Here is a 24,999-nt window from a genome sequence, read left to right as displayed (position 1 = left end):
GAAGCAATATGGGGAGGGCAAGCACAGAGCCGTCGGCCAGCTTTCAGAGCCGTCGCAGGAGCGTGCTCTCAGCTTCAGGTGTGTGCAGAGCTGTTTATTGCACGCAGAGAGGCGTGTACATTGTGTGTGTGTATACATACAGATAAAAAAGCACACTGGAGGAAGCGTCAGCCTCCCAGCTTGCAGCTGCAGACCAGTTAAAGACAGAAATAAAACTAGACAAGGTGATATTCTCCAGGCGGTTTTAATAGAGCACAGATTATTTTTTTTCCCCTCTAATGATCAAGTACTTATATACAATGTATCAATAGCGGATTAAAAAAATATTACAGCATTGAAAATCTGATTTATACATATTGGTTGTTTAAGCAAGCAGCTGAAACCAGCAAAGGAGCTAGAGGTATTCCTGTAATCCTCTCTTGTTTTAAACACTTCCAAAACAAAAGTACCATAGACTGCTGAAATTGAATCAGATGACCAGATTTACAGATTTTATTCAGATTTAGGCAAGGCACTCGTTAAGAAATACTTTTCTGTATGTACAACATAAGAAACCATGGGGCAAAGCAAAGCGTCTGTCACTGTGCCGGGAGCGGCTGCGCCATGTGCATGGCGGGGGCCTGCATGGGCCACCCCTCCTGGTGGTTCTGCAGCAGGCGGTACAGCTGCTTCAGGTGAGCCACGATGTTGTCCTTGATGTCGGGCGTAGAGATCTGGAGCCGCACGCTGCCGCTGTCAAAGGAGCGCGTGAAATCACCGGAAAACATTTCGTAGATCATCCGCGCCACAACCGGAATGACCTGTTTAAGAAGAAGTCGGTTGTTTTAGCCTAACGGTCACACAGTATATCGCTGTTATTTTGCAGGAATCCCCTGCCCTGGGTGCAGGGGATGGTTTCCACAATAACCTAAAGCGCACACACAGACTGATGCTATTCGGCACGTGTAGCATTTGCCGTGACAAAACGCACCAGCCCTGTTGGGGTTTCCCAGTGTCAGTAACCACGGCAGAGAAGAACAGGTCTCTGCTATCTGTGGGCATCGATCCAGAGCCAATGCACCAGTCCCAGCAAGGCTGGCACACGTCACTTCAGAGCCTCAGCTCCTACCTGAACCACAATCAGCTTCCTCTCCCTGGGTTTTCCATCAGGCCATTCTTCTCCGAAACAGAAGTAGATCTCATATGGTGGCTGCTTCTCTATTTGTCCTTTCTGATGGGCAATCAGCTCTAGGAAGAAAAAGCAGAATGCTGCAGGGTTGTCCTCTCTCGGTTAGAAACACTCACCACATCCCACCTCATCACATCATCCCAGGTCTTACCTACACCCTGTCCTTTGCCAGAGCCACCTCTTACACGCACACAATTACAGCTGATTTCTTGAACCCAGAAGAGCCTTCTTGAACAGCAAGGCCTACCAATGTTTTATGGAGCATTAAATGAGTGCACATTCACTTTCTTCTGATGCGCACCTGCTCCATGGTCTGCTGAAGTCAGGGAAGCAGTGGCCCCTACCCAGGCTCCATGCGAGAGCAAACTAACTGGTGCATCCAGGCTGAGCCCCAGTGCAGCCCACCCTTTCCAAGCGTGCCACCAAGTGCCCAGACCAGTATCCAAAGCTATTCTCCAGAAGCAGAAGCTACATACCGCTTAGGAACGTTTCCAGACAGAAGAGTTTGACTTTCTTTTGCCTCTCGATCAAATTTGGTGTGGTGGAAGAAGGCGCACAGGGACCAGACCAGTACACCTTGCACTGGCAGAGCCGGACAGCGTAGATGGCGTGGCCACTGACCTCCAGGATCAGTCCCCTGTCCATAACATCCAGCAGCCGACTTGTGAAGATCTTCTGCCTTTCATTGGTGATTTGCTCTGTTCCTGGAAACTTTACTTGCTCCAAACTAATAGGCCCAAAGAGCTCTTCCTGGTCTGGCATAGGACCCAGCTCTCCGTAGAAAAGTCTGCATCCCTGCGGGTTGCTTACAGTTGTCGTCGGTCCAGTCTCCTTTCCTCGATATTCAAACTTGATTTCTAGGTCTGTCACTGAGAGAGAAACTGTCAGCGTGGCTTTTCCTGGACCTTTGCAGGTACTGTCTCAGCAGTAGAGACACACCACGCAATCCATGCTACAGCCACAGGGATGTTTAAACTATACAGTTCTCCATGCTCACAAGCAAACAGCCACAGGAAAAAAGTCAAAACACTTTTTTTTTTTTTTTTTTAAAGTACAATGACACTACAAATCCATATACATACTTGGCAGGGAGCTGATCCAGAGCTCAGGGCTGCTGAAGAAGTCATGCTGCAGCGCAGTTGGGGGCATTTCCATATCTAGAGGTTCATTCTTCGGCCACACAGCTTCAGGGCTGCAGTTTTCTGCAGTGGCTGGAGCCATTGGAGAATCTACAAAAAGGAAACAATTCTTCAGTAAACCAAAATTTTATTTCAAGCATGTAACAATTTGCAAGCAAATACCTTCACTAATACATGAGTCTATGCCACCAACCATTGATATTAAGAAATGGAAATGTCTCTTGAATAGGGACATGCTGAGATTGATTCAACTCTTCCTCTTCTTCCTCATCAAGATCATTATCCTTTTCATCCCATGGAGCTGAGCCAGTGGAACCTGCAAACAAGCACATCCTTGTGGGTAGTATTCATATTGGCTTTGCATACTATTGGAAATCTATTTTCTGAATATAATAAAGAAAAGGAAAAATCTGATCTGTACAACAGGCTATTTTCAGTTTAATATATAATTCTAGAAAGCTAAGGAAACAGATGAACTGTCTCCAGCATTGGACTGTTTAGCAGAAAACATACAACTGTGTACAGCTGTATTAATTTTAGTGCAGGTACACTATGGTTCAAAGTCCTCTTAGCTTAAGTGCAGCTGGGCTTACACATGGCAGCTGCCTTCTGCTGCACACAAAGGCAGCTTGAGAATGCTGCGGAGGGAAAGGAACTCGCGTTGGACAAACGCCTGCTCAGTAACCAGCCCTGTGTCAGCAAGGCCCTCACCTGGATTAATGATTGATCCCTGGGACTGTGGGATATCGCACACTTCATAAATTTTAATAGGATTCATGGGCACCTCCTTGGTGCCATCGTACATCAAATTAAATTCCCGGCTTTTGTTAAGAGCACATCGGAGCTGGGCTTTCCACTTTGCAGGGTCTGGCTCATCGACTCCTTCTTGGTACTTTCCCGTTTCCACAGCCCATGCCTGGGGACAAAGTACACTGTGCTCAGTCCAGCCCTCTCAACAGAGCAGCTTTTATCAGAAATCAAATTTCCAAACAAATTCACTGTAAAATCCTTCTCTTGCAGAAGTCTTAACTACAGCTCTTCTGATAACAACGGAAATTCCCACTTTAATAGCTTTTCCCATTAAAAGAAGGCGGAGAAAAAAAGATGCAAATCCAAATTTCCAAAAACCATCAGCAATTCCAAACATGCATTTTCATACAAGTTCAGAAAGTATAAATTGTACAGGATTGTGCACTGAGTGTTTCTAGGTGTCTCAGGTTCAATACCAAAAGTCAGTTTTGACAGCGAGCCATACCCTGCGTAGGAGGAATGGACTCGGTTAAAATGGAGTGGGAGAGCAGCCACAGACATGCAGCTGGCCCTCTCCCTCTCTCACCCCAAAATCAGACTATCAGCCCAAGATCCCTCCAAGGCAGAGGAGGTCAGAAACTCCTCAAAGGAGTGTAGGAGTTATAATGAATCCCTTGGGATAAGAACATTAAGGACAGCAGTGATGAGTATTGGAAGCTTGTGGTGGACCTCTTAAGATTTATGGAACAGTATTTAATGGTTTGCTGCTAAGAACAAGCCAGCTACCACATCCTAAACCGAGCAGATGAAGCAAATAGCAGCAATCTTCCAGGGCCCATGCAATCAGACATTGTCTGGCCTTTGGTGGTCAGAAAGGGTTAAAGAACTCAACACCGTTTCAGGCAGTGCCAAGCTTGGCATCCAGGTGCACAACGTGGCTTTTCTGAGGTCAAAGAAATAGGACAAAATGTGCCTGGAAACAGCTACCGAGATGCCTATCCAGCTCCTGGGCCAACAATTCAACCCTTTGTCTCTGTTTAAGAGCCATGGTATATCCGCGCTCTCCCCTCCCTCACCTTGAAGATGGTGTTCTCCTCCTCGTGCTGCGGGCTGTGCCGAGTTGCATGCTTCCAGGGGATCTGAAACCGCTTCGCTTCTCGGTTTAGCCAGATAAGGCCAGGATACATACCGCTATCTACCTGGGCTACCAGCCATGGCTTCAAGCGAACTCTTCGCGGGTGTAACGCCATTGTCTACAAAAGACAGGGATAATAGTAGACCAACTGCTAAAGGTTAGTTGAGACTCATATGCTTTAAAAAAAAAAACTAATTTCATTAAAAAGGACCCTATGCCATGTTACTGCTATTGTTTGTTATGTTACTGCACATCGAAACGACTAATTCAGGTGCAGCTAGATGACTCTCCTGGCAGGAGGAGTTACAAACGCATCACTAAGCAGGGACCATAACTGTTACGAGGACAACAACTCACCATTAAATATCCCAGTAAGCAGAGACGGCGCGTTATTTGTCTTAACTGAGCGCACAGAGGGCGAGCCCCAATCGAACTGAGCTGTAAACGCTGCGCAGGAGATAAAACCACCAACAAGCCACAGCAAGAACAGGCAGCAGAATTTCAAAGCCTCCACGTACGCCTCAGCGAAGGGGCCTATCTGTGGAGTTCTGCAGTCGTGTCAGGCTTGCATCCAGGAGGAGGAGAACTACCACGCGCTGAACCAGAGGCTTTTGCCCCAGTTGAGGTAAAGGTGGAAGCATCAGGCTGAAGCGGAGGGGACAGACATTCCTCTGAAAGTCATTTCATGACTTTTTCATGACTGCTCCGAACGCAGTATAATCATTCACAAACATCACTGACCTCTAATAACCAGGATGTTTATCCAGAAGGACACGAACTGCAACTCTGCCTGCACTCATGCTAAAAATCAAGTGATGTTGACTTAACAGTGAGGTTTTTTAAAGAAAACAATGCTGCAGTTAACTGATCGAATCTGTTGCTGTTTAAGTAGCCCCGTGTTGCTACTACATTTGCAACCAACCAACAGTATTTTCTTGTGCAGAACAGGTACAAAGCCAACCAAACAAAACTAATGACTGCAGGAAGAGACAGCATTTCCTATCTTTAGATTTTGGGAGGGGACTTTTATGCTACACGTGTGCTTAGAAGGTGTATCTCCCATATTCATGTGTAGGTCTTGAAACAGCGGTGAGAAATGACAAATATTCCCATTAATAAAGCAGTTACAGGATAAATAAAACCTTTGCCATAAGCTCTGAATACTGCTGCAGGAGTTGCAAAATGTGTCTAGTAGCAGAGATATAGGAGATTAAAAAATCCTATCCAAGAACTAGTCTAGGAACAGGTTTTATTTGTTCAAATACCTGCAGATCCCATTCAGACGCAAGTGTTCACACAAAATGAATCTGAACACAACTTATTTTATCTGTTAAGCAAAGAAAATGTTCAGATTCAATTGCAAATCATCTTTAAATAATAGTTTGAAAGTGTGCTTCGTCAAGGACCTGGGGACGTTAGCAGACTGCTTCCCAGGAGCTGCAAAGGATCAGAAAGCAATCAGCAAAATCATTTTTGTGCTTCTGAAACTCTGCTGTATTAGTTATCCATGTTGAAAATCCTATCAGAATCAAACTTTCAGTAGCGTGTTTGCAAAGACACAAAGTCCAGGTTAATCCTGGACTTAGAATTGAGACCAAAACCAGGTATCGATTCCCTCGCAAAGGAAAAAAAGTGACTTCTCATTGTAACAAAGAAATCCTAACTAAAGCTTGTTTCCACAATCCCTTTTACACTTAACTTCACAAGCAGTCCCCTCTGCTTCTAATAACAGACACTGTGTACACACACATTTGCAAGACCAAGTGTAAATTCAAACCCACGCACCGGGGAGAAAAATTCATGCCTCTCCCAAACAAATACATTCGGTCACACGGAGGGTGCGCTGGCGCTGCCGTATGAGGTTTGAATTGTCCCTCGGATCACAGACAGCATCTGTCAATACGCGACATTACAATGCTTTATGACCTTTTATCACCAATGACTTGTTGACACAATAACCAACAGCAAATCAACTTGAATCCCATTGCTCGGCTCAGACGGTGAGTCAGCCTCTTACACCCTTCAACTTCGATCCAGTGGGGTCCACTAATGCCAGAGGCTGCTCCCGCTCCGAGAGCTGCTAGGGTGAGCTCGGGGAACGTCTTTGCCCTGTTAATGGGATTTGCCAAGGGAGGCTTAGCCCTCGCTCAAGACTCCTCGGTGCACGTACCCAGGAGTCCTCCAGTTTGCTTTATTCCCACTCAAACTGGCTGGTGCGGGGGGGTAACGAGCACATCCCTGTGCTGCTAATGCATCTCTGGTCAGTGATGTAATTATTCCCTGTACCCCGATTATTATTAACTAAGTCACACGTTTTTCCTTGGAGGCGAGACATTCACCCCAACAAGAACAACTCAAACAAACTCAGGGACAAGCAGGCATCCTGCAGCCACTTCCCCGACGGCCACAGACGAGTGACCAAGGTCAGGGACAGCCCCAGTTAACTGTGGTGACTCGCGGGGCTCCGGCACAGTGCCAGCCAGCGTAACAACGCACCGCGCACCAGGAAAACACGACCTGAAGCCTGCCTCAGCCTTGCTGCACAGATGCCTTCACTCTCTGCCAGCACACCCAGGCATGTTCAGCGCTCCCGCTCCACCCCGTTCACGAAGCCTCTCAAAAAGGAAGGGATCTTCTCTGGGTTCATCGCTGCGATACCACAGACCTCATTCCTTGCTCGTTACCTTTGTTCGATTACATTATCCTGTATTTCATGGATTTGTATTCATTTTTTTCCGAAGACAAGCGGCTGAAGCCTTAACATTAGCGTTCCCATAGAGAAACAGGCTGAATTTTCATCCGAGTGTCTGATACTTAATCACCTCCCTACACGGGGAACCCATAGCTCCCACGTTTCAGAGATCCATACATCACTTCTCTTGCAGCCACCAGTGCTCCCCTGCCCTGCACGGGGCGAGCCGCACACTTGGATCACGATTAACGCTTACAGTTCACGGCCCCCGCGCCCCCCAGTCTGGTAAGCTCAGCCCTCTGCCATGCCCGGACAGCACACTGAGTTGGAAGGGACATGAGTCGTTACAGATCATGCGGGTTCTTGGGGTGCCTAACAGCCGCGGTCCAAAAACTGCTGCCGGTGAGCGGGGTGGGGGGGCAAATACTATCCTTGCCCTCACTCTAGGCCTCGGTTTACGCCAGCTTGAAAGACGTAGCCTAGGGCTAACGCAGCGCAAGCCGCGGGAGCAGATGGGGAGGGGAGCAATAAATAGACATTTTCAGCGGGCTTGACCCTCCCGACTGCCTTCGGGCCCGCACGACTCCCCCCGCCGCCCCGCCGCCTCCCCTTCCAGCCGGATCGGGACGCTCCCGCCGCCCCGAGCCGCGGACCTTCCCACGGGCCCCGCGCCGGTCCCGCACCCACCCCGCGCACGCCGGGTCCCTGCCGCCCCGCGTGTTCTGCCGTTCAAACCAAACTCCCCCGCCACGGCCCCCGCTCCGCCCGCCGCGGGCGCGGCGAGCAGCCCCACGCGCAGCGGGGCTCGGCGAAGGGCGCGGCGCGGTCCCCCGAGGCCGGGCGGATCCGCGGGGCGCGGCGGGGGTCGGGCCGGGCCGAGCCGGTCCCGCCGGGCACCGCGACCCCCGCCCCGCGCGACTTACCCCTCCGGCGGGCGGGAACCGGCTCCGCGCCCGCGGGGGCTCTCGGCCGCCCCGCGGGGCCCGCGCGTGGGCGCAGCGGCGGGGCGGCGCCGGGGAGCGGGCGAGGGGAGCGCGGCCGCGGCGCACACTCGCCGCCCGCTCCGCCCTCACCTGCCCAGGTGCGCCGGGCGCAGCCGCGCCGCCGCCCGCTCCGCCCACGGCCGCGGGGGTGGGCTCCGCTCCGCGCCGCGCCGCTCCGCGCCCGCGGGGCTGCGGCCGCGCCGCCTCGTCCGCCCCCGCCCCGCAGGGCTCCCGCAGCGGCCGCAGCCCGTCGTTTTACCGCGTCCCCCCTGCTTTGATGGGCGAAGGGACCAGGAGGGGAAGGTCCCGCGCTCGTCGCGCTCGAAAGCATCTTCGGCCCAGCCGGTCCGTGGCGCGGAGCGAAGGCAAAACTTGAAGCCGGCTACGATTCACGCCAAGCCGCGGGCACGCAGTTGTCTCTGAAAAGCGTAAAATGTTCCTCTCCTCCGCCTCCCTCTCCTGCCTTTGGCTGCGAGGGGGCTCCGCGCATCTCCCCTCCGGCCCGGCCGCAGCCTTCCACCGCAACCTCCGCCGGCCTCCTGCTTCATTTCTTTTCCTCGTAGGTGGAGAACCGTGACTCAGTGGTGAATCTTGGTTTCAAGAAATCACACAACGCTTCACTATTCAGTTTCAATGAAGCAGAACAAAACAGTGGGAATTTCCCTTTTCCTTCCCATCACGAACGTGATGGATAGTGCTGAATCCTGATTTTTGAAAGGCTGACTCACGGCCAAAGCTCAATCCTGTGCCAAGACTTTGGTTCCAAAGTCTTGCAAAGTTTTTTAAATCTTCAGACAGAGAGAAAATGTCACTCGGCATTTTTCTTGGAAAGTTTGCCTCGCAAGGTAGATGTTTCAGGCTTCATTCATCGCTGAAATGGAGCCACTCAGAGGTAACATTTAGCAGGAGTTTGTCAGCACAGAATAAAATCTTTCTGGCAATAAGCAAAAGACAATAGGTGACACTCAAAGGTTAGCGTTTTCTTTGTGGGATAGCACTGCAATGGTGGAGTTTGATGTGTTTGGTTAGTTGTACCTGACCGTTTTTGATACACAAAACGAGGGACGGCTGCTCCTGTAATAACACCTTCTACCGTGTTGTTACTTCTGCTGTATCAAAACGCGCGACGGTACGGCCAATTTGGTGAGCAACTGAGAAGAGGTGCACAGTGACATTGCGCTGAACTCCCGGCCACAGTATGAGGGATCTTTGATCTTTCCTCAAACGGGTCAGCACAAAAGCTGCCGTTCATCCTCCCTGCATTCCTCCTGTCCACATGTCCGTCCTGCCTGGTGACGGGTAAATTTAAGGATGCTTCAGATTTGCTTTCCTTTGCGGTCTGATGCTCGGGGAGCTTTGGAAGCAGACACCCGCAGCGATGCTGGATGCTCACCGGCACGGCCCAGGCTGTCTGCGACAGAGGGGCCGGGAGCAGCCCTCGGCAGGGCTTTGCTCTTTCTAGGCCCGCTGCACGGACGCTTGAGATTGCCCAACCCACGAGAGGGGTCTTAGGGCAGGTCAGGGCTGGGGTATTTAAAATCATGGAGCAATGCGGCAAAATGACTAGGCAAGGGCCGCTCCAGCGTGGGCGAAGGATCTAGTCTTGCCTCCAGTTTCACTGAGGTTGGTCCGCTCGCGCCAGGCAGCTGTGCCTGCCTGCACCCTGCCGCCTTCGTTACAGCCTCTGCTGCCTTCGCTGAGTGCTAACGCAGATGCCAGACAAATGAGTCTTCCCAGCCCTCTGCAGGGTTTGGTGTTTTTTTTTTTTTCTTGAGTTTCTACCAGCCTCTGCTGAAGCATGTGGCAGCATGTTGTGTTAGTGAACTGACAGGAAATAAGCTGTCTTTTTCCATGCTCTTGGCTGGGAACCTCTGCAGCTTCTGAGCTGTATAGGTGATAATCTAGGGATAGCTCATTAGGCAGGACATGTAATCAGATGTTAACCTGTTTGCAGCTAATCATCCAAAGGGTTCACTCTGATATGATATATAAAGCATTGATCCTAACCCTTCAGGCAGCCTAAATAGCACCAACCTCTTTCTCATAGTGTTTTCTAGAAATCACTCTTTTTATTTTTGGTTTTCTCTGCTTATATTTACCTCTACCTGCATCTTTTTTTCCAATCAAACTAAGAAATCCTTTGGCTGATAAACCGTACTTCATGAAGTGACATTCTACTGGCTGAGAGGCAGCAGCTCTGTCAGTACAGTCGGCAGAGCACACGCTTTGGACAATGAGAGTATATGCAGAGGAATTTTCATACCAGGAGCTATGAGATTTAATTTATTTCAGTGCCAAATTAACATCAGTACTTTTATCAACACGATTGTATGTCATGATACCTGCAATAGCACCAGCTAGGCTTTGTAACCCAGGTCTCTTGCAGTCCTTTGTTCCTAGCTGGAAAAGATTGTAGTCATCAAAACAAAGGGGAACCATTTTCTCTCCTGGGAACAGATCACTAAGTTCCCATAAGGCAAAACAAAATTATGCAATGAGGCAAGACAATGTCCTGGGCATGTGGAGTCTTGTTGGTGCTCTCAGCGCTCACATTCCAGCATGCAGCCTCAGTGCAGGAGAGCAGCACAAAATGGTGGAAGGCTTCACACCAGCCCACGCAAAACTCCCCAGCTGTGCTGCAGGAAAAACTGCGATGAGCCCTCCCCAGCCCTGTCCCGGCAGCAGCACCTCCACTTCTTGAAAGCTGTTTGTGACCCAGAGAGACAACCCGTGCCCTCGCCAGATATTAGCCAAGATGATTCAAGAAATATCACTGAGGGGAAAAGTGATTTCTTGACACGGTATGCGTAACAGAGCATGGCGAAACGGAGAACGCGACAGAACTGTTTTATGAACACCACAGTGCCTGTGGCTGCCACAGGCTTCTTTCTAGTAGGTCTAGCTAAGGGGCAAGTGCTGGGGGATAGATCCGGTATAACTTTTTTTTATGAGCCAGACCTCAAGCTGCTCTGCAACAGACAAGTTATCGTAGAGTTAGGGGCTGAAGTTTGTCTGAAGCATTTACAAAAGGAAGGATTGAGCTTATCAACCCTGTTGCATTCTTCTAGGCACAAAGATAAACAAACAGGATTCCTGTACATTATTAGATAAAAATATATACTGTTTCATTGAAAGGGAGCAGTCTTAACCTTTCTGGCAACTCCTCTGGTTCTTCCCATCCATCTCCATACTTCTGCTGTACTGCCTGTATCCTCTTCTTGCTTACGATGCTTAAGTGAAACCATGCATTGCCTGGGCATCCTTATGCACAGAAGTGCGAAGTTATGCTCTACTCCTGCAAATCTGTGAATATATATATACGTGCACACGCAGTACCACCGATGGGTTACTTACAGGCGTGAGTGGATTCAGAGCAGGCTCTGTTCTCACAGTGGAGTATGAATTGCTGTACTGTTCTGCAGTGTCAAATTTTAGACTCATTCTTGACCAGTGGTTTTCCATGTGAGAAATTCTTTTTTCCAAACCAATGAAAAAACTGTTCCAAAAAAGTGAACAGCTTAAATCCTTCTGGGCTTTAGTATATTATTATAAGGAGGAGACTATTGTTCCCAATTAATACTGCTCTAGTCCTCTTAAAAGAAGAATCCTATCTGGATGCCAGGCTGGCTCAGACAGGTAATTTCTTTCCAGCTGGCACAGATCATGGCTGGATTCAGCACACCTGGCATGATATGGATAAAAGCTGGTGGCCCCAGTAAGAATGGGAAGATCAGCAGGTTGCTTGCAGAGAGCAGAGCTTGATCTCTGGTGGTGGGTGGCTGTGGTGAGCAGCTGCAGAAGGGAAAGAGGGCAGGCAGAGAGCTGTATGTTGTATGTGTAATAAAAGTGGTAAGCAATGTGCAGTGGTAAGGGTAAGCAGGAAAAGAATTTCCATGGAAAAAGGCACAAAAGGGGGAAGGGGAATAAGGAGAACCCAATGCCCTAAAAAAATAGGGAAATAGAATGTTAAAATGTTCCTGTTATTTTTAACTGAGAGTTTCAAGAATGAATTGTGAAAATAAGAGAAATATGCACGTTTGTGTCTATGTGCATTTACTAGTTCTCTCAATCATTTTGTAGAGTGTAAAGTCTATGGTAGGCATTCAGTTAACTTCAGGCATTAGCAGGTTTTTTCACGTGAGCGGTGGTAGTTGTATGTGCTTATGTTGTTAGGATTTGCTTTCTGTAATTGTTGTTTGTAGCGTGCCCTATTTCACTGAAACACTGAGCGTCCCCCCCCAGGCAGGTAGCATATGCTGGTGTTGAACAACTAGTGTTAGGGAAGTTCACTTATGATCCCCCTTTATTTTTTTTTTCCTAGAAAAACTACAGTAAAGTGAGTGGGGTTGTAAGTTGTGTGTGAAGGGAACCTTGGCTCCCAAGTTCTTTGACACGAAGGTATTAATGTGTGGAAGGACCCTGAGCCTCTGGAGCCTGCTCCTAAATAGGGCACAGCTCAGAACATCTGAAGGTCTCTGTGACTCATAGGTGGGAATCTCCTAATGATCTTAGTTATTTTTATACATGCCTGATACCACATGTTATACTGCCCTAATGCAGAGAAGCAATTCTACAATCACCAAGTGAGCACACAAAGCTGTGGTGGTGAAAACTGTAGGAGAAAAAGAGGGAGAAGAAACTAAAACATAAAAAGAAGGTGAAATAGCAAGACACGGTATTAACATCAAATAAAGGCACAAGACAGCGAGAAGAAAAAGAACAAAGAAAAAGCAACTAAAGGTAATAAAAGGACAATACAAGCAAAGGACTTTGGCAGGGTTTTCCTTTTGTTCCTTCTTTTTTTAATCTTGCTTTACGGAGCAAAATGGGACAGCAGTTCACCAATGCTGAAGGGGAGCAAACGGAGATTGATGTTGCCGAATTGCAGGAATGGTATAAGAAATTTGTGGTTGAATGTCCCAGCGGGACCCTCTTCATGCACGAATTCAAGCGGTTCTTCGGGGTCCAGGATAACCGTGAAGCAGCAGAGTATATTGAAAACATGTTCAGAGCTTTTGATAAGAATGGGGTAAGTGATGAGGAATTTTTACAATTATTTGTCTAATAATTTGCACCTTTTCTGTCTGTAATTAGAGGTGTTTTGGTGCGGTTCCCACCCTTGTTACCATGCTTCATGAGACTAAGGCAAGGGCCATCGACCTGCTCGGGCAGGAGAAGGAGCACAGGCTGCGCCACTCTGTATGGGCTGGTATGGATTTATCCTCTCGTAAATCTGTACACCAGTTAAGGACAGAATGTCCCCTTAAGGGACTAAGGATGGGTTAAAAGGTTGAAATTCAGGCAAATTGAGACAGTATTGTTGAAAGATCCTCAAATAGCCGAGGTTGCTACATAGAAAAAAATATCTGTTATGATAGAGGGGGAATTATAGTAAAGTCCTACTCAGGCTTGCTGTACATTGGAGGAAGTGTATATATACAGTATGAACAGGTGGCATGTAACAAAATATTGATTTTAGCTGCTCAAAAGCTAAGGAATGCTGAGCAATTCAGACTTTCTGGTTTTGATTCCCTTTGCTGTATTTGTCATCAGACACCTGGGAAAAGTGGGCTTTCTGGTTTAGTAGCAGTTCACGCATACCCATGTACTGGTGCAAAAGAGAGCATGATACTAGCCTGTGATATTTTAGATAGTCAAAAGAAATGTAATATGGTTGCCTTTCTCATCTTGAAATGGGTAAGCAATGCTTGCCAAACCATTAAATTTTTTTTTTTCCTGAAGCTCTTGATCATATTCTGAGTATGGGGTTGTTGCTGTATATCAACACAAGAAAAGGGGAGAGAAGTATGTCATCTCTGAGATACCAATTTCCCTTAAGCTTTCTTTGAAACTGGTGGCAAAATCACATTGAGGTGGCAACAAAAGTCAGTTTATGAGAGGATTAAAAAAAAGCTACGGAAGACGTGGGCAGGTCAGGTTTGTCTCAGAATTTGAAGTTGGCAAAACCCAAATTCCTGCAAAAAACTGAAGGTCCAGGTCCAAATTCTGTTATGAAAGCTGGGCAGAAAGGGTTACAGAGCAAATGGTGTGCATAAAAGGCAAAGTCCCATTCCTAGTTTATAGGAGTTTTCCTAATAAGACTGTATAATCTGGTTTTAAGGGATGCTGGTACTTGCATATATTAAGAACACTAAATTAGGCCTAGATTTATGTGTTTGCTTAAATATGCCCATGGTATATAATCAGTTGAGCAGGACCTAACAATCTAAAGGATTATTAGTAATACGGTAAGAAAACAAAAACAATTCCTCAATTGTCTTTTTATGCTTACTGGCCTTGGAAGTCCAGCAGCAGTTTTTGCTCACAGTCACTCCAGAGCGTTTCAGCGCCCGCAGCAGAGCGTGCGGGGAGGAGACACGTAGCCCAGGTCTTCCAGGGGGTTTTGCTACCTGGGTCGGGAGGGCTGTAAGGTGACACGGGGCCCTGGCTTGGCCCTGGGGTTGGTGTTGATCTGCATGAGAGGCATCTGCTAGAGGCTGCCGAGGGAGCCCTGCATCCCTTCGCTGTCTCTGAAGTTTTTAGGAGGGTGAACACCTGATGTAAATCCTTTATTGTGGGTGTTCTTGCTGCCTCCTTCTGAATGGTGACATTTTCATTGTCTGTCTTCCTCGGATGAATCAAGATCAAACAAGGGGGAAGGATGGAAGAAAGGGGTGATGGTTGGGTGTTGGTCTCATCGATGAAGCAGCTGAGACTGAGAATGGCAATCCCTTCCCAAAAAGTCAGTGCCTCCTGCACTGATCCTCATCTGCCTCCCCATCCTCCCTGTAATCTGTGTTGTCTTGGGGTGTTTAAATTGCTCACTTCTGGAGTCCTGGTGGGTGTTCCCCCTTATTGTACTGTAGGAAAACTGCTTTGCTTTCCACTGTCACTCCTTGGGAACTTATCCTTGGTGCAGAGGGGTATGGCTGTACTTATTGATGGTCTTGGACTGGCACAAGTCTTCTATAAAGTGGACAATAAATAGCTGTCCCATGGAGTATCTTCTTGGCAGTTTATTTATCTAGCTTTTGTAAGCAGTTTTCTATCAACCATACCCAGTTAAGTGCCATTCAGCTGCTTTTCTGTTTCTACAGGATAATACCATTGATTTTCTGGAATATGTAGCTGCCTTGAATCTTGTTTTACGAGGAAAACTGGAACACAAGCTGAGGTGGACATTCAAGGTCTATGACAAGGATGGGAATGGCTGCATAGATAAACCTGAGCTGCTGGAAATTGTTGAGGTAAGTAGGCATTGCCTAATCACTTATTTAAGCAATCACAGTTCTTTGGCAATGTAATGATGTATATGGTTTTTGTGATAATCAGGTTTCAAGGCAGCTGTGGGCAGTGATGGAGTGAAAATGCCTGACCTTGGCGAAAGGGTCATGTACTCAGTGGTTTGGAGACTGGGGCGGCTGAGGGATCAGTGAAACCCACTGTGGGCAGCCTGGCCCCTGCTGCTGCTGAAGCTGTCCAGAAATGCAGCATCTGGGTGCTGTTGTGGGGTTCCTGTATCTCTGCTCTGCCTTTCCTTTCAACCTTTTTACACCGAGACTCGTTGCACTGGCCAGTGGAAGAGGGTTTCACCCCATGCCCCTTACAGGAGCCAAGTTTCCTGCCAGAGTAGCTGGTGAGAATACACCAAGAGGCACAAATTGGTTCAGAAATCCCTGTTGTAATTATTCCTTTCTGGGTTTCTGTTATGTTCTGCACTTAGTTTTAATTGGTGACTGTGTGAAGGTGGGAGAGGAGGCACGGGCTTAGCAGACAGTCAGACACAGGGTACCCGCGTCCTTACTTCAGGTAAATATCTTGGTGATTGTGCTGGAGTCACCCCTGCACCACAGGTGCTGTTACCCTTGCACAGCAGTACTTGTGAGGCTTAATCTATGCTTATCAAACATTTTAGGATCTTAGGTGAAATGCAATATCAAAAAAAAAAATCAGAAACTGAGTCTGTGGCAAGCAGGTCTTTTTGGTTGGAAAGTGCGACCAGGTTGTTACCTTCAGCACCAGCAGGCATGGGAGCATCTGGGGAGCTTGTCTGGGGCAGGTTCAATTATAGTTTTGAGGTCAGCCAGGAATTGGCCGGAGCTGTGTTAGGCCCTTGCTAATCCCCTCTCTGGGAAGACTTCAGACAAACCCCTTCAGCCTAAGGAGTGAAGTTAATAACAAACAGGTGGCTGTCATGGGAGGAATAGATAAAATCTGCCCCTTTCCGGTGACAAAGTGGAACAGAAAGTATGGGTCAAAATATGTGCTAATGCAGGTTTGATCTTGCAGCTTGGGCACAAGTTCCCTGAGAGAGAGGGCTGGGTAAGTCCAGATGTGCCCAGCCTCAGATGTTAGAAAAAATCATACTCAGATGATTTTCCCATCTGTGAAAGTCTTGCCTTGTTCTTTGCAAAGGAACCCTGAGGTCTGACCAATATGTGTAAGAAGAATAGGAGGGCAGCAGCTTCAAAGAGCAAATGAAGTAATCCGCAGTGTGTGAGAGCATGAGGTCGGAGGTTTCATTAAAGGTCTGAGGCTGCTGAGTGGCAGATCTTTCTAGAAAGGTTAAAACCACAGCCTTTGTAAAAGACCTTTACACTGTTGGGAAGATAATGGAGTTCACCACTGCACTGCTTTTCATTTGCTGGTCCTTCTCCTAATCGGTGAACTACTTTTCAGTCTATCTACAAGCTGAAGAAAGTGTGTCGGTCGGAGGTGGAGGAGAGGACTCCATTGCTCACGCCGGAGGAGGTTGTGGACAGGATATTTCAGCTAGTGGATGAGAATGGGGATGGTAAGTGATCGATGGCTCAGATCGCATTCATGCGTAATGAGAAGTTATCTGTGCTGGGCAGGCTAGCTTTAATTACAACTATCAAGAAATCACTTAGGACTATTAGGTTACTCATATTAGACATATTGGGTTTGGTTCTGGTCTGTTTGTTAGAATCAAGAATAACTTGGTGCAGCAGGAGGAAATCATTTTCATTGTTATTTTAATGTAACATACAGAGGGGTCACTATTCTGTCTGGATTTTGAAGCCACACAGATCTTGTCCTCTGAAAGCCCTCAGTAGCCAGAGTGCAGGTTGCAGTCCCAGCACAAATAGCCTGAGTAAAGACAGTGGCTACAGTCAAATGGGAGCTGGCAGGATCAGGCTTGCAATCGTCCTGGAGCAGCATGTGTAAGCTAATGCAACATTTCATGTTAGCCGATGGGATGGGGTAGGTGTGAATGCATTGGGTTACAGTGTGGTGGTTTCTTTCAGCTAGCTGGCCTAAACTCATGGGGAAATGAAGTATAGCTTTTGTCTTATTAGCATACTTTCTGAAACATAGATGGTTTTTACTTTCTGCCTTCCTCTTCTTATCTGTCATGTTTTGTCTCCCCGTCTTGTGTCCTCCTCATCTCACAGGGCAGTTGTCTCTTGATGAGTTCATTGATGGGGCCAGGAAAGACAAGTGGGTGATGAAGATGTTGCAAATGGATGTGAACCCTGGGGGATGGATCTCTGAGCAGAGGAGAAAGAGTGCTTTGTTTTGAGGAAATTCAGTTTTGATACAGCTGCAAATGTGATGCTGACTACAACTGTGGCTCTCTTACTCCAGGGTGGTGGTGGCTTTCTTTTTTCCAATCTCAGCATCCAGACGAAAACTTCAGTGGTTTAAGAAGCCATATCTCAATCTAAAACCCATGTGCTGCATACTGCTGGTACCCAGAGACTATTTTTGGCCCATGAATAAGTCTTCCTGTGTACACAATACCGTGTTTGCCAGCTCTGGTTTTTGGTTACACCCCAAGGAACAAACTTCTTGTGGTTTCCTGCAGCGGGTCCTGGGCAGGGTTTTAGTCTGACAGACGGGATCGGGAAGTGAGAAATCCTGAAGCAGTGGTACTGCCTCCAGTGCAGGCTAGTGTTTGCATCATGCATGCCTGCAGAGATACAAACACATCAAACCAAAAGTGACAACGAAAGAGGTGCTCTGGCAGGCTTTAGACATTCAGGATGTCTGTATGCATGTTTAGTAGACTATGCTACTGCTAACATAAAATTATTGAGCACCAACATATTGCCCTCAAAAATGGGAATTGGATTATAAGCGGTAGCCAAGACAGTACACAGTTGAGGAAAACAATGTGTGGGCTGGACAGGTGGAGCAGTAACTCTCTGCATCTCCCTCCTGGGGACCAGAGTCTGCTGCTCCTGCCTGTTCAGAGACCTGGGTTTCTGTGGGGCTGGAAAAATGCTATTCCCAGACACTGAGCAGCAGTAGAAACCGTACCTCCTCTTGACAGCCACATTTAGAGGATGGATTTGCACAATGTGATTCTGCTCCTTTTGAGCCCCTTCTTCTTACTGAATCATCACTCTAGAACAGCTTTTCTTGCCCTGTGAAGACTGAGCTCAAGGAGCTCCAGGACTTTCACTGCACTGGGAGAAGTTTTGTGTGGAAGGAGAGATAAGGGAAGAGCAGAGTTTTGCTTGGCGATGTCTCTGCAATGAGAGGATTGGCACTGCTTTATCGGCAGGACTGCAGAATGGAACAAGTGAGAGAAAATCCAAGTGAGTTACTAAAGTAGTACAGTGGCTTTACACTGGACTTAATTTAACCACAGACTAAGATATAAAATTTGCACAGGTTGTAGGTGAGCTCTGCTATTCTAACCCATATTCCTACATATATACATGTATGTGGAAAGAGAATTTGGGTTGAACTGATATTTTGGTTCACCTTTATTGGATTTATTTATTGGTTTATTTGCAAGAAAAATTTCCCCAGGAAAATAACATGAGTTCTGTCTTTTAATTTTCCCATGGGATCAGTGGGTCAGGTCACATCCATGAAAAGACTTGCAACCCCTTTTTTGTGGCCTTTAATTATGACTGTAGTATCTTTCATTAGTTGATTAGTTTGCTGGTTTGAGGTCTTGTTGATTCAGCTGATGTTAAATTCAGGGACATGAGGAAGTATTCAGGACAAGACAGTGTCAGTGCTACAGTTCAAATGCATATACTTTCCTACTTCTAAATAGCCTTTCTAGGAGTTTTCTGTAAATACACTTGCTTGTGGCATGCTTACTTACTAGAGCAGATTAGACTTACAGCTTATGCTGCTGTGAGGCCTCTGTTTAAAGCTCATTCAAGTCAATAGTTTATCAGCCAAAGATCTGAAAGAAAAATCTTACTTCTGACTTGAGGACCTGGAGTAAAAGATGTACTTTACTGATTTTCTCAACTTGTGGACAAATGTTTTGATGGGAGGATGCAAGTCTCCAATTCCTTAAATTTCGACGTCTCAACCAACATAACACACTCTGCTTCTTGCACAATTTTAAAGTGGATGTTTACTTACTATAGTTGCATACTGCAGTTTTACTTAAATGCTTTCAATTTTGTTACTCTGTTCAGATCAGGCACTGAAGGAGCTGTTTGGTGTCCCCCACGCCAGCAGTCCTCTGCCGGGGTGGTAGAGGGCATCCTAACACTGAGCACTTCTACAGTTGTAGAGACTTTGTAACACATGAATTTAATAAAGAACTAATTATTAAAATTCTGTTTCATAGTATTTATTTTTCACTTGGAACGAAGGTGAAGACCTGTGTAAGCGTTTGAGTATTGGACCAAAATTGTAGCCTTTGAGACCAACATAATGAATTTAAGGGAGGTGTCAAGTGGAAGAGCTATCCCGGGTAAGATGACTATAAGGCAGAGATGGAGATGCTATTGCAGATGCAGAGTAGGAAAGGAGTATCTTCTGTTTAACTTCTATGTAGTGATGGTGGAAAGCAGGTGTATAACAAGTATTTTCTGAATGGAATTTGAAATAGTTGCTTACAATAAAGTGAGCTGACAGTGCTGCAATGAGCTGGCCCCTGCCAGGACTGAAACAGGAGCCTTGAAGAATTTAGGGCTCAAAGTGAAGTGTTGGACTCTGCAGCGGGATGCCTCCACCTCCTCTGGCCTGGGCAGATGGAAGGTGGTAACGGTGTACGTGGCAGATAAGACTTGTGTTAGTGCTGGCATAACCCAGTGGAAAATGGTTCCTCTTGTCAATTGTGTAATCTTCTGTCAAGACATAGCAAGGTGCTTCAGTCTTAGTCCTATTTTTAAATCCATAGGTATAAATGCTTTGATCGCTTCCCAAACTCAATTCAACATTTACATCAAGCTGTTGATGTCAGACATTTTGCATAATCCATTTTCCAGACTTACAGCCCAGCTAGAATTGGATTTGACTGATCGGATTTCTTTTTAGTCTAAATGGGGAAACAGGATGGCTTAGAAAAGGCAAATGCCATGTGATTTTTTTTTTTCTGAGTGTCTACCATCTGCTCTGATGTTTGATGCCTCCAAAGTTGAGTAGGATTGAAGGTGACATAATCATGTTAGAAAGCTGAAGGTGAGGCTGTTGCTGAAGGTGGCTGATGGGGAGAGGCACCAGGGAACAGGAGCCAAAGGAGGCATCGCATCCTAAAATACTCTGGAAGGTGCATTCCCAGGAAAGCACTGAGCAGCCGAAATGAGGCCGAGAAGGAAAGATGATAATTGCATTTAATGCTGTGCTTAGCCATGCTCTTTATTTGTCTATACGCCTGATGTTCTAGAGGGGAGGTTCACTCACGGGTAGCTGAGGAAAGGCTTGTGTCCAGGTCATTCCTAAAGCACCCCTGTGCAGCTCCCCTTGAAAATGTTGTGTTGAAAAACAGTGGCCATGGCTATAGGGGCTTTTTGTGCTCTTGCCATACTCAGTCACTTTCTCACAGCACCTGTGCTCAGCTCTGGCAGTATGGGGGAAATACTTCTTTCTTTCCTCCTCCTTCTCTTCAAAGGAAAGTGCACCTCAGAAGTTCAGAAAGTCTCTCAAGCATATTAACCTTAAAGACCCCATATTTAAGGTAATCTAATGGTATTCTGGGATCCAATGCGTGATACAGGAACATGGAGCTGTGCTGTAGGGCAGCCGCATCCCCTGGGGATAAGGGACTTCTAGAAGCATCTGGCTGAGAACCTGTTTTGTTTCATTTCTTTGCCTTTTAGGCCTCACACCCTAATGCACGGGGATGCAAAAGGAGGTATTTTTGCAATTTGCCATCCTCTGTCCCTGAGCTCACCCTCTTGCTTCTCTTTGATTTGGCTGTCTAGGAGCCCATGGGCTCAACTCCCAGCAGCTTCCCGGGATTCCCGAGCGCCAAGCTGGGCTGGCAAAGGCCCTGAGCAGCCCGGCTTCCAGGCTAGCCCTGCTCACGGCAGGACGTGGGTGCAGAGCCCAAGATCCCTCCCAACCTCAAACGGTCCATGGAGCCAGGATTTCTGTGTCCCTCAGAAGGCAGATGTGCACTGCAGCTTTTACGGTGTTTTGGCACCTAAACCCCCCTGAGAGAAATGGTGCGGTGCTGCCAAAAGTCACCCTCCGGGTGGGTTTAGCGTAGCTGCAACTCTTCTTGACAAACCTGGCTCCAGGGACTTGTCCCAGGCCGCCGCAAAGGGGAGGCAGAGCTGGGACCTGACCTCAGGCCGGTGGTGCAGCCTGGCAGGCCCATCGCCCTTCTGATGGCAGCCCCCCAAAAAAGCCTCTCCCACCTCGCCAGAGAGGCTGTGCTGCCTCCGTTCGCTGGTGATGCTGCCACAAGAGCGAGCAACGCATCCGTGGCTGGCACCTGAACAGCCGCCACTATTTTGAAATAAATTAATTATGCATGAGTTAGGGCAAAGAGAGTCACAATATTAGTTTTTAATTATTTTTAATTTGCTTTCTTAGAGGCTGAAAAAACATCCTTTGGAGAGAGACGCTGAGGTTTGAAAGGTGCCTTTGGCCAGCCAGCAATTTTGAGACAGCCCTTTTAGAATAACTTCGTCTTTATAAATAGAAACTGGGCTTGTCAGGGCTGCTTCTTGCAGCTTCTTGGGCACACAGAGGAGAGGGAGGCTGAGGGAAGCACGGGTGGGACTGACTGTGTCTCCGTGGAGGGAGTGTGCACAGAACGCCCATGCTGAACTCGGCTCCCTCCTCACCGCTGTTGTAAAGACCAAGCGCAGTAAGTTTTGTGCCGGTCGTTTGTGGGGAAGTTAATTCTGCTGCAAGGAGGAGCGTTACACGCTGAGCAAACAGCTCAGCCTGGCTCTAACGTGATGGCTGCAGCCTGCTCTCCCTTGGAGCGGCGTAGGTGGGGTGGCCGGACAAGCTGGCCCGCCAAAGGGTTCCTCTCCGTGGCCCTTTGGTTTGTGTGCCTGTCCAACAGCACCGGAGCACGAACCAGGCTGCCGGGGGGCAGCGGCGGGGGGCTGCGGACGAGCGTCCCGCACCCGCTGTCCGTCTGGGCGGAAAGCAGAGGCGGGAGGGAGCTACGGGGCTGCTGGACGGGCCGACCCGGAAAGCAGCAGGGAGGAAAGCAGGAGGTGCCTGGAGATGCGGGTGGGTAAAGCAGAGCTCCAGAAGAAAGAGTTGTAGGACTACGCAGGGGGTGAGGTTTTATTAAAGCACGCTACGCGCGCTCAACGCAGGCGAGGCTCAGAAGAGCAGGCAGCGCTCACGGGATGTGAGAACTTGGGAGCAGCTCCTTTTCTATGCTGATTCTGAAGAAAAGAGACCTCTCCCTGTGCTTGTGCTGTTCTTGCAAAAGAACTATTTTCACGAAGCCAAAACAAAGGTTTCTGCACTTGCATGAGACAGTTAATCTGGCCTGCTGGGAACAGAATGATTGACTGAAAGAGAGAAAAAGCACAACCTGAAATAATCTTGTAAAATACCTTTATTAGTTCACTATAAGATTGGAAGTACAAAAGCTTCCAGGTCAAACACTGTCAAATGAAAAGGATGCACAGGAAAAATGGTCAGAAAGTTGCTTATGAATTACAAGAATCCAGTGCTAAATAACAAGTCTTTCAGCTAGGCAAGAAAGCCTTCCTGGTGTCCTGCATTGCCTCACCACGCCTGAAACTTGCTCCCATCAGATGAGGAAACTCCTCTCCAGGAGCAGCCAAGGCGCGGGCTCGGCGGGTGGTGCGGGGCGAGGCCGCCGCTCTCGCAGCCTCCCTTGTGCGTGCGCTGGGTCCTGGGCGCAGCCCCTGCTCGTGGCACTGGGTAATTAGCACCGGCAGACGAGGTTGCTGCCCCAGGATGCTGTAAGAAGGGGTGACTGGCTTTTATTCCACGGGGGACGGTATTTGAGCCCGCTGTACTGTGGAGGTGATGGCACCCATTGCCTGCTCAGGAATACTCGGGTACTTGTGGGTGCTCGTGGTGCGGACACTGCGTCTAGTCCGTCTCTAGCAGCGCACCCCTCCGAACTGCGTGCAGACGATTCGCTGCCATTGTAGTTAAAACCGGATGATGCTCGAGGGTGCCACGGAGTGTAACGTGCAGGAGAGTTTCAGTTTGTCAGACAGGTGACAAGACATGCAGGAATATGCCTACAAACATTCAAAACTTTGCCCTCTCGGGTTACTGCCATTGCAGCCCTTCCAGATATTTCAAGGAGAAACATGCCTTTAAAGTTCAGATAGTTGATAAAAAAAGGCACCATTCGATGTTTTTAATGCTTTTGAACAAAAGCCACTGCATTTGCCACTCTACCACTCTCCTTTTTCTAGCTCATAGATGTTTTTACCTTACATTATCACTAATGATTGCTGATATAATAATAACAAATCAAAGAACGAGTGACCAAAACCACTGATTTCGTGCTCTGGAAATATATATGGAAAGAGAAGGTTCAGGTCTGCTTTCTAGGTCTCGTACATGTGTCCTTGGGGGACCCCCTCTCAGCGGGGCCAAGTGCCGGGCAGCCCTGGGGTTCATCCCCCGCAGAGGCTGCAGACGCTGGCATTGGCCACGGTCCCGGTGTGAATTTTGAGGCTCTCTTGGTGCGTTATCTAACTGCATCGCGTGGTGCCGCTCCCCCTTCCCAGGGAGGCGAGACTCTACCCCCTCTCTGCTCTGCAGCAATATCCAGAGATCCCTGCACAGCGAAGGGCCCCGTGGCCCCGTTGGCAGCCCCGGCGGCGGCTGTGTGCTCCCAGCGTGACGAGCTGCTGTCACAGCACCCCTGCTTCGCAGCAGCCTTTCCTCTTGCCGGCTGGTGCTGCTGCGGCGGGCAGGGCCAGGGCAGTGCCCGGTGGGCTCCGGGCTCCCCCGAACCGTCTGCCAGGAGAGCGGCACCTTCAGAGCAGATCCTGGTCCCTGCGCTAGCGGGATAGTCTGTCGCTGGTCGCACTGGCGCTGGGACAGCTCACCAGTTCCCACAACCACAACACGTTTCGTTTTAATAATGCGAGGGGGAAAAGTAGAGATGAAGGGAAAGCGTCCCGGGAGTCTACTGAGCAGCCTCCGCCGCCTGCTCCGGCTCGTGCGGGTTCTTCCCATCGTTCTGGATCAACTGGACGATGTGTGTCAGGTCCAGGCTGCGGGTGAGGATCTCGAGCAGCACCTCATCCTTCTGCACACCCTCCATGAACTCTTCCAGGGAGAGCTCGCCTGCGAGAGCACGTTCAGAAAAGGTCTGTTAAATCCTGCAGCCTTTCTCCTCCCTCCACCGGCAGCCTCGGAGCAGCCCCCCGGGAGTTGCACGTACTATAAAACGGGGCCCTTGCTGAGGTCCCGGGTCTGCGTACCGTACACCCCACACCCCATCACAGCTAAACCCCACGCAGATCCCCACGCTGCCAGTATGAAGAGGGGCAGTTTGCAGTGTCCCCTCGGGCCAGCTGCAGCCCGCGGAGGGGATGGGGAGCTAAACCTTCACAGAGAGCCGCTCTCTGCCAGCTCTCCCCATGTCCTGGTGTTCTGGGACATCCAACGTCTGGAATTGCTCTGGCAGACTGAACTGCAGGTGAGGGGGAAGTGGGAGGAGTACTTGGCATTGCGTAAGAAAGTTCCTCACCATCTCCGTTTATGTCAATTTTGTCAAACACCATGTTTGTGAATTCCTCAGCCGTCATCGTCTCGTTGCACCGGTTGATAGCTCGAATAGCCTGGAGGGAAAGAAGGACACAGAGGGCAGTTACTGAGCATTGTGTAGATTGTGTTTCCATTGGTACAAGTGGCTAAGTGACCGGACACGAGAGGCCAAACTTTTTTGCAGGCAGTTAGGTTCTGAAAGGAATAAGTCCTTTCTAAAATACTGGAGATTA

The 24,999-nt window shown here is 48.3% G+C and overlaps 2 protein-coding genes across 2 annotated transcripts; one reads left to right on the top strand and one right to left on the bottom strand.

The window, feature by feature from the left end:
* Positions 1–578: 578 nt before the first annotated feature.
* On the bottom strand, positions 579–24,823 carry IRF6 (interferon regulatory factor 6). Its single transcript, XM_072844865.1, has 8 exons — positions 24,750–24,823; positions 4,134–4,310; positions 3,019–3,223; positions 2,501–2,623; positions 2,251–2,397; positions 1,645–2,037; positions 1,109–1,227; positions 579–800 (listed from the first exon to the last, which is right to left on the bottom strand). The coding sequence occupies exons 1-8, from the start codon at positions 24,750–24,752 to the stop codon at positions 579–581; spliced, it is 1,389 nt and encodes a 462-aa protein (XP_072700966.1). The 5' UTR covers positions 24,753–24,823.
* Positions 12,693–17,411, top strand: GUCA1B (guanylate cyclase activator 1B). The gene is made up of 4 exons (XM_072844704.1): positions 12,693–12,896; positions 14,965–15,114; positions 16,547–16,661; positions 17,284–17,411. The coding sequence occupies exons 1-4, from the start codon at positions 12,693–12,695 to the stop codon at positions 17,409–17,411; spliced, it is 597 nt and encodes a 198-aa protein (XP_072700805.1).
* Positions 24,824–24,999: the final 176 nt, after the last annotated feature.

Source organism: Ciconia boyciana, chromosome 23 (assembly GCF_034638445.1).
Source record: "Ciconia boyciana chromosome 23, ASM3463844v1, whole genome shotgun sequence".
Lineage (NCBI taxonomy): Eukaryota > Metazoa > Chordata > Aves > Ciconiiformes > Ciconiidae > Ciconia > Ciconia boyciana.
The sequence above is the reverse complement of the archived record's forward strand: the minus strand, read 5'-3'. Positions and strand labels throughout refer to the sequence as shown.